General features: G+C 38.0%; 1 protein-coding gene across 1 annotated transcript in view; it reads left to right on the forward strand.

Moving 5' to 3' along the window:
- The window catches only part of LOC107755112 (FH1/FH2 domain-containing protein 1-like), a 63,532-nt gene that overhangs the window by 27,745 nt on the left and 26,387 nt on the right, over positions 1–9,400 (forward strand). Inside the window, exons 4-11 of the mRNA XM_016571812.1 lie at positions 3,704–3,771; positions 4,490–4,595; positions 4,976–5,070; positions 6,261–6,372; positions 6,522–6,616; positions 6,720–6,863; positions 7,449–7,638; positions 7,796–7,967. Coding sequence (XP_016427298.1) covers positions 3,704–3,771; positions 4,490–4,595; positions 4,976–5,070; positions 6,261–6,372; positions 6,522–6,616; positions 6,720–6,863; positions 7,449–7,638; positions 7,796–7,967 — 982 coding nt within the window. The remainder of the gene's footprint in view (positions 1–3,703; positions 3,772–4,489; positions 4,596–4,975; positions 5,071–6,260; positions 6,373–6,521; positions 6,617–6,719; positions 6,864–7,448; positions 7,639–7,795; positions 7,968–9,400) is intronic.

Below are 9,400 nucleotides of genomic sequence, written 5' to 3' on the forward strand. Positions count from 1 at the left end.
AACACACACGTGACTGACCGCTCGCTCGCACCAACAGGAGGAGGAGGGTCGTGCTACTCTCTACACTGCACTCAATCTGAGGGATTCCTACACTTTCAGTCTTCGAGGAGACATGAAAAACAGCGCATACCGCAGGAACGGTATAACAGAAAATAGTAGTGGTTTTGAAACCGTGAAATTTTCAAATCGTGGTATACCGTGAAACAGGTAATCGGCCCATGCCTATAACCAGCTAGACTGGAAGATCCATGTATGTGTTTGTGTATGTGTGTGAGAGAGAGAAAGAGCTTTAAAAGGGACATAGAATGAAATTTTCACTTTTTTAACCTTTTTTGCATTTAGTTATGTTTCTGGCTTTTGTTAATGGGCGATTTGACCAAAATCTTTTCACGATATAAGAAATGTAATTTCACAATAACGATATGTACCTTGATATAGCTATTTTTATCTTATTTTTGTTATTAAAATTAAGAAAAAGAAGCAAATTCCAAGCACAAAAGAACCTGAATGAGATGCAGATTCACTTTCTGACAGCAGGAGGCGCTTCTGGAACACCAGATACAGCATTTCCTTGGTTACCGCCGTAAACAAAGCAGTACTGCGCTGAAACACTGCTTTAATATGAACTATACGGAGACGAGATTAAAAGAAAATACCACGTAAAACTTTTCTGAAGACAGTCAGTTCTCCTCAGAAACACATTCATATAAACCCCCAAATCAATATTGAGGATTTTCTTCCAATAGTTTGTGCATCATGAACAGTGAGTGATCTGCCTGCTGCAGTATTTTTCTCTTTGCTTCCTTCTTCAGCGTCTCTGGAAAGAGCTTTAAAAGGGACATAGAATGAAATTTTCACTTTTTTAACCTTTTTTGCATTTAGTTATGTTTCTGGCATGTAGGAATGGGCGATTTGACCAAAATCTTTTCACGATATAAGAAATGTAATTTCACAATAACGATATGTACCTTGATATAGCTATTTTTATCTTATTTTTGTTATTAAAATTAAGAAAAAGAAGCAAATTCCAAGCACAAAAGAACAAATAAATATGAAATAAACTTTTAATTTATTCTGCTACAGTAGGCTAGGTTTATTTTAAAGGGTTAGTTCACCCAAAAATGAAAATTAGCCTGTGTTTTACTCACCCTCAAAGCATCCTAGGTGTATGTGACTTTCTTCTTTCAGACGAATCCAATCGGAGTTATATTAAAAATTGTCCTGGCCCCTCCAAGCCTTTCAATGGGGGTAAGTGGGTGTTGGTTGTCAACAGTTCAGAAGACGTGAAATAAAGTGCGCGCATCCATAATAAAACGTCCCTCACACGGCTCCGGGGGGTGAATAAAGGCCTCCTGTAATGAATCCATGCATTTTTGTCAGATAAATATCCATATTTCAAACGTAATAAACACATTTTTTCTCACTTCCGCTGACTGTGGTATGGGTCAGATGTTTTGAAATGCGACCGCAGTGTGAACAGTCATGTCGGAATTCATGTGACATTTACGTCACTCTAGATCGACATTCGTCATAATTCCACGCTGACGGGAGACACTTAAGAGATTTTACATACCCAAAGTTATCAAGACAGTTGCGAAAGGTAGTCAGTGGAAGTACAGTAATGTGTCAGAACTCATAAGTATTATAGTGACAACTCCATATACAAGCAAAACATGAGAGCTTGAATCATTAAAGTTTCAGAACTCTGCTATCTTTTGTCACATCCTTGTCTTTATTTTTCATATTGCCTGTGATTAATTTTGCTGGCTTCAGCAGCAGATCACACTATAAATAAATAATCACGCATAATCACTTTATGTCCTCCATGTTTACATCCGTATGACAGCGCGCCACGCAAATTTGTTGCCAAATCCACAGTTTCCACGTGGAATTTGGCTACTTTTTACACTTGCTGCGGGTTGTTTTTCAAATTCGTGGGTTGACGCGATCCCACTAACGCGATGTTTACCTCCCTGAACATGGTTGGGCTAGTTTTGGACTAGTTTTGAGAAACAATTGGGCGGATTTTGTTGTAAAAACCTGGAAACCCTGTTCTTATCATTCTTTTGCACATGCGGGTCAGTTCAGAACCATGACCTGTTCACACTGGAAATCTGATATTGGCCACATTTAAAACAACAATGTGAACAGCTATACAAAAAAATCAGATCTGAGAAAAAAAATTGGAATTGAGCACTAAGGCTCGCAGTGTGAACGTAGCCTAATATGGCAGCAATTCACTTGTCTTGTGTCGACACACCCCACGGAAGGAGATGGTCCTCACTGCAGAACACAAGATCCAGGGGGCGTGGTTGGATCCAGATCCAACTCCTCCCACCATTCATATACCTAAACATACCCGTCTCCACCCCCTGATCCCTAAACCCACCCATCTCCACCCCTAAACCTACCCATCTCCACCCCTTAACTTACCAATCTCCACCCCCTAGATGTGGATCCAACCACGCCCCCCTGGATCTTGTGTTCTGCAGTGAGGGGCTACTGCATGGAAGAGAGAGGTGAGCAGTAGCTCATTAGCATTTAAAGAGACATGCAACAAAACGGGTCGCTGTGAACAGAGCTGTTTTTGACAAGGTAAAAAGGGTGTTGTTTTACACATCCATTGAGGAATTTTAACCAAAGTATGTTACAGACATTTCATGAAGACCCTAAAGAATCACACCAACTTCTGGCTTAAGGCTTCTGATGTCCCCTTAAATGTCTTCATGTACACCACCTTAGTGATGGATGTTCTTTCTTTCTTTCTCCGTTATTTATTTCATACAGAACCAGTCAGAATTTGGATACATGCATGTTTCTCATGATCTTAAAGACCTTATATAAATGGATCTTTATTATTAACCGTTTGAAATAGCATTTGTTGACACGAATTGCACCTATGAATGTCTTTACAAAACTAAAATTTTAATTCCTCACCTTTTTTTAATGGATGAGTTGGACAACATGGTGAAGGAAAAGGACTTCTTGTGAAGCTGTTTGAGAGAATGCAGTGGTAGACAAAAAGTGACAGCTTTTCTAAAATACATAATAAGTTTTGATCTACTTAACATTCCCATATGTCCATTTGTGTCATTTCACAGATTTAATGAATATGTAGTTGCTCTAAAATGTGGAAAATGGTAAAGAATGAGTAGGTGTGTCTTATGACTGGTACAGTACCATAATTTTAAATGCTTATCAAGAAAATAAAACTGTGTTTTAAAGGTGTGTTAAATGGTTTTAGTTTAATGGTTCATAACTAACCTGTCAGTCAAGGGCAAAATATGTGAAAGGTATTTATTTATATGACAGGAATGACTGTTTACAGGCAGTCAGTGACACCACCTCTTATTTCCTCTGATTCTGAATGATAAGCTAGTTGGAGAATTCCAAACATCTGATGCTTAATGATACCTTGTTTTTATCAATGCAAATGGTTTGCTTGTGTTTACTACCAAACAAATTGTACTGGTAAAATCTAGCTAGCTGAGTGAATTACACTGAATCGGAGACTGTGACTCAGTCATGCTGTGAACTTTAATCTTTATGTCAGTAGGTATCTTGATAAGGTGTGTGTTTAAGTGCTCTTTGAGAATGTGTCACTGCAATAATAACAATTTTTGTCTCTTAGATGCAAGTATTGATGCCCTTGTCTATTGACTGATGAATAACCTTTTTTTTTCTCCTTTTCTCCTTCTTATAGAGAAGTTGTATAATTCCCATGGTCCTGAGCTTCGCCGGTCCTTGTTTTCTTTAAAGCAACTCTTTCAAGTAAGATCCTGAAAAACACACACAAGTTTTTAAAAGAGAAAAAGCTATATGTGAGTGAGTTAGATAAGGACGTGAGCTGTTACAGATGCTGACAGTCAGAGCAGGACAGAGAGAAGTATATACTAAACAGAATGATTGACAAAAACTTGATGTCTCTTCCACGTACTGTTACATTGGGCTCTAAATTTATTCTAAATTGTGAGGAAAAATAAGCACAAAATTCAGTCTTGAGGAAGTGTCCCACAACAGAACAAAGCAATACTGATACAATCTACCTTTACATTAATAGTATTTATTGCTTCTGGAACCCATGTTAAGTTTTAATATAATATAAGAAAATGAAATAAGATATAGATGATATAAGATATGCTATAGTTCATCATTACATATAGGTCATACTGTATGTATAATATACTATATTATAATATAACTAGTTATGATCGACAGTTTGCTATTGGAGAATAGTATGCCAGAAGCTGAGATTTTACTAATTTTATTAAATATATAGGCATGCAGAGTGGCCATTGAAAATATTTTAGAAGTCATTACTCCAGTCTTCAGTGTCACATGATGAAGGATCATTCTAATATTTTTATTTTCTCATTAATGATTTCTTATTAATAGCAATGTTAAAAACAGTTGTGCTGCTTAATATTTTTGTGGAAATTGCCATATCCATGCACAGCGGCAGATCTTAATTCGGTTTTATATCGCACAGGATGATAAGGACTTGGTTCCAGAATTTGTCATCTCTGAGGGTCTGACGTGTTTCATTAAAGTGGGTGCTGAGGCAGATCATAACTACCAGAACTACATCCTCAGAGGTCTGTTCTCAACACCGTGTCTTTACTGGAGCATATGCAGCACTGCTGCAAAATATTTTGTGCATGTCTCCATTAAAAATGTTTATTCGTTAGCAGGGTTATTGATGACTCTTTCACTAATCATTAACATGACATGACTTTGAAAGATGTGTGAATATGTATCAGTCTAGAGTTTCTAAAATCAGTCTAATATGATGTATTTATTATGCACGTACACCACACATCTTGCATGCAGACTTCAAATAGCACAAAGGATATTACATATTTTTGGCTAAGTAGGCCATCTGTAACAGTAAGTTTATACTGACCAGAATTAGACCAGCAATTAGACCAGCAAACATGCCGGCACTGTACAGTAAACTCTGCTGTCCTGTTCCCAGCTCTCAGTCAGATCATGCTGTTTGTGGACGGAATGAACGGTGTTGTGAACCACAACGAGACTGTACAGTGGCTGTACACACTGACTGGCAGCCTGGTGAGTGACGGCAACACACACATACCGCAACTGTAAACACTGACCACAATACAGTATTATTTACGTTAGGATCATGTTCCATCAGTGGTTGTGTATTAATGCACCTTGACATTTTAATACCACAACATGCCAGCCGAATTAAGAGTCAATAGATTAATGTTCAAAAGTTGATTGTATGTGATAATCATTTGATTCCTGAGGGCTGGATTACTTTTACTGTACATTAACTCATTGAGCAAATGCTTATCTGCTGAATTATCCAAAGCCACTTACAGCATAGTGCTCACAACACCTTGGGTTTGATTCTTGGGTAATGCATGAACTGATTTGCTGTATACATTGAAGTCGCTTTGGATTAAAGTGTCTGCCAAATGTGTAAATTAAAAAACAGAAAGAAAACAAAACAAATGCAGTTCAGCAAAACAGTTAGTTCATCCTAAGGCAATGTAAAATTAGAGAAAAAAAAATATAAGGTTGGCCAGAAAAGTACAAGCTAGTGCAGAGATAGATGTAGGTGTGAATCTGGACCAAAATCAAGTATTTTGATCTTCACTCACAACCTTCTCTTCTAATTATTAAAGTTAAATATGTTACTATTGTGGGAGAATGGTTTGCCAAATCCTCCACAGAAATGCTTATTACTACAGTAGCTACTTGATATTGAAATGGCTATAATAAACTGGCTGGTGCTGTTGTGCAACCATTTCAAGTTTGGGCCATTGCTCTGTTGAGTTTGCATCTTTACAAATTTAAAATATGTATGTATAGTTTTGGAAGTGCCTTTGTGTAAACTTAGTGTGAATCTGTTGACATGAGATTTGTACACTTTTTACTGTAATGGATTCAGTCATCTTGAGCATCAGTTTGAGGTCATATCCTTCTGCATGATATCAAAGAGGAAGTGAAAATGAGAATCGAGTGAATGAGTAATATCAAGTAACTATCAGAAATAAAACCTGAACCAGACTTTGTTTTTATTTACAACAAACACAAAATACTAGTGGTAAGTTATTGTATTAATGTTGAAGATGCATGTTTATTTTGTCAGTATACACTATTGTGTGCAGAACTTGAATGCATTAAAAAGATTATAACTGAGCCTTATTGAGGTTTGATACTGCCATCTTCTGTAAGAGGACCGTAAATACTGCCTCTTTATAGCCTATTTCTCTCTTTCTCTTTCTCTTCAGTCTCGGCTGGTTGTGAAGACAGCTCTGAAGTTGCTGATAGTGTTTGTGGAATACACTGAGTCCAACAGTCAACTGCTTATTCAAGCTGTCACCATTGTGGATGGAAAGAGAGGTTAAACACATTTAAACATTCTCTCATGACACTTATATTCTGAATCCATCATGTGCCATTCATTCTTTTCTGTCATTATCATCACAATACAGATATTTTTTTAATACATTATTTTCAAGGGAGCTTAGGGTGTACTTTGTCTCTTTCAGGAGTAAAGCCTTGGACGTATCTAACAGATATCCTGTCAGAGAAGAATGGATCAGACGCAGAGCTGCTCATCTACACCATGACCCTCATCAACAAGGTAAAACACAGATTAGACATACCAATCTACAACCGTGATCCATATCAGCACAGTGCTGAAGCCTCAATGTCCTTGATATGGATTTATACCTCTGGCCTCCCAGACTCTGGCTGCGCTTCCTGATCAGGACTCATTTTATGATGTGACAGACTGTTTGGAGCAGCTAGGAATGGAAAGCATAGTCCAGAAACGTATGACAAGCAGCGGCACCGAGGGTGACATTAAACAGCAGTTCATCATTTATGAGGTAAACTCCCAGTACACCTCAAACACTCCATATTTCAGACATATACATGATTGTTCAAAATGTGGTGTCAGTATGTATTTTTTTTAAATAAAGACATTTATACTTCTATTCAGCAAGGACAAATTAAATTGATCAAAAGTGACAGTAAAAACATTTGATCATGTTATAAAAGATTTCTATTTCAAATAAATTGTTCTTTTGAACTTTCTGTTAATCAAATAATCCTGAAAAAAATAGCACTGTTTCCAGCACAACTGTTTTCAACATTAATATTAATAAGAAATGTCTCTTGAGCACCAAAATAGAAGAATCATGTGATATTTAAGACTAATGGCTGCTAGAAATTCAGCTTCAGTAATACATGTTAAAATTACATGTTTAATTATATTAAAATAGAAAACAGTTATTTTAAATTGTAATAATATTACACAATTGTCTTTACCGTATTTGCAATCAAATAAAAGCAGCCTTGGTGAGCTTAAGAGTCTTCTGTCAAAGTCATTAAAAAAATCTGGCTCCAACCTTTTAAACAGTAGTGTAACTCTACAAATAGTGAATAATTTCTGTGTTTTGTATATTATGTAGAATGCCCTCAAGTATGAAGATGGTGAGATCGATGAAGGGGCACCGAATGCCCGTAAAGACCGAAGGAAACTGACACCCAGCGAGCAGGAGGGCAGGAGGAGCCGGCGGTCATCTTCTCACAATCTTACAGATAGTTCCTTTCGACCAGGTTCCCCAACGGTATCAGTCTCTTCTAACAGCCCTACCCCAGGTATCTTCAATGCAGTCTCTCTCCGTCCCTGTTCTTGTACCTTGTGCTATCCACTGAAGGGCCTGTCTCACACATTCAGTGTCTGCGCATTGTCATTTCAGATCCCATGTTAAAAGATTATAGCATTCACACTTCATTTGCACCGTTTGTGTTTCAGAGGTGATGCGTACAGCCTCCCCACAGCTGTTAGATTCCTCTTATTCTCCTGTTTCTGGCAGTTCTGTGTTGACCAGTCCCTCCTCTACGACCTTTAGCTCACCCACTTCTCCTCTCACTCCGGTGACTAATGGAGCAGAGTCTGCAGCCTCTCCTGAGCAAGAACACAACTTGTGAGTATTAACAGTTTGTTGTGTTTTTATGCATTCTTACACATTCATAAACATATCATATACTTGGAATATGTTTTGTATTACTAAGCTTTTCCATAATCAAACAGAGCAAAAAACAGTAAGGATATATTGAAGGATTTTCATACGGCAATGCATTGTTTCTCCATTGTGTGGCAGCGTAACATAAGCAGACCTTTCAGTCGTGAGACTCGTGACACTAGGAAAGAAATCTTTCATATAGGATGACTTGTAGCTATCACAGATGTGAATCCATTCTGAGATGGATTATTCAAGTAAGGCAAATGTGCATCTCACAAGTTCTCAACCTACAATAACATTCATTATTTTTGTATGTATTTATTTATTTAATTTTACCAGACCAAACATTCCTTCTAGTTTGTTCTTTGACTGTGTGGATGAGGGAATGACAAGAGATAAACACAATCCTACACTCTGCTGCTGTCTTCTTTATGCAGGCACACAGCTATTATTCACACACTAATGTTAACATCTGTGCAGTCTTTTAATGTAATGTTTTAGGGGTGCTGCGATTGATCGGCTACCGATCACTATCGGCCAATAATCGCGTTGGGATGTTTGATCGGCGGTCTCTAAAAAGGCCGATCTCTAAAAACCGATCTCAAGCTGATGATGCGCCTGCTGTGAGAGGTTTGGCATGACATGCAGCGGCACAGTCTCAGTCTCTATCCGGCGCGGGTGAAATAATTATAATGCTTGAAGGTGAGGTACAATTCATATTTCTTCATTAAATAACTTATAAAGTAGCTAATTTAAAAACTTTCTGTGAGACGTAATTTCACAAATAGCGTGAGTGAATCACAACGCGCTCTCTCTTTCCCTCTCAAAATGCGCAAATGGCTTCAAATCACCACATCGCGTCTGCACTATAAGCGAGCTGAACAGTTGACACAGAAATTGTCACTTGCACAATCGAGGCAGTGTCACATCGTGTTTAAACCAGGGGTGGGCAAACTTTTTGACTTCGAGGGCCACATCAAGTTTTCCACACTAAGTGAGGGACCGCATAGTTATGTGTATGACAAATTAAGTTTTTTTTATTATTATTATTAATATTGACCACTACTGTACTGTATGTAGGGTTGGGAACTGAGAACCGGTTCTTATTCAGAACCGGTTCTGTTTTTTGAAAATAACCGGAACCGTGAGCTATTTCTAAGTTTCGGTTCCGAAAACGGTTCTGGTGCGACACGTGACCAAGCGCTGTGAGCAGCCTTGCGCCGGCGTTTCCCATAAAGGATGTCACAAACTAAATAACAGAAACGCCGCCCTGCCTCTTTAATTACTGAGCACATTGCTTCCCATGACGCGCACTCCACAGACGCGCCGCGTCTTTAAAGGGGTCATATGATGCGATTAAAATTTTTCCTTTCTCTTTGGAGTGTTACAAGCTC

This window comes from Sinocyclocheilus rhinocerous, unplaced genomic scaffold, assembly GCF_001515625.1.
Source record: "Sinocyclocheilus rhinocerous isolate Xijiao unplaced genomic scaffold, SAMN03320098_v1.1 scaffold591, whole genome shotgun sequence".
Lineage (NCBI taxonomy): Eukaryota > Metazoa > Chordata > Actinopteri > Cypriniformes > Cyprinidae > Sinocyclocheilus > Sinocyclocheilus rhinocerous.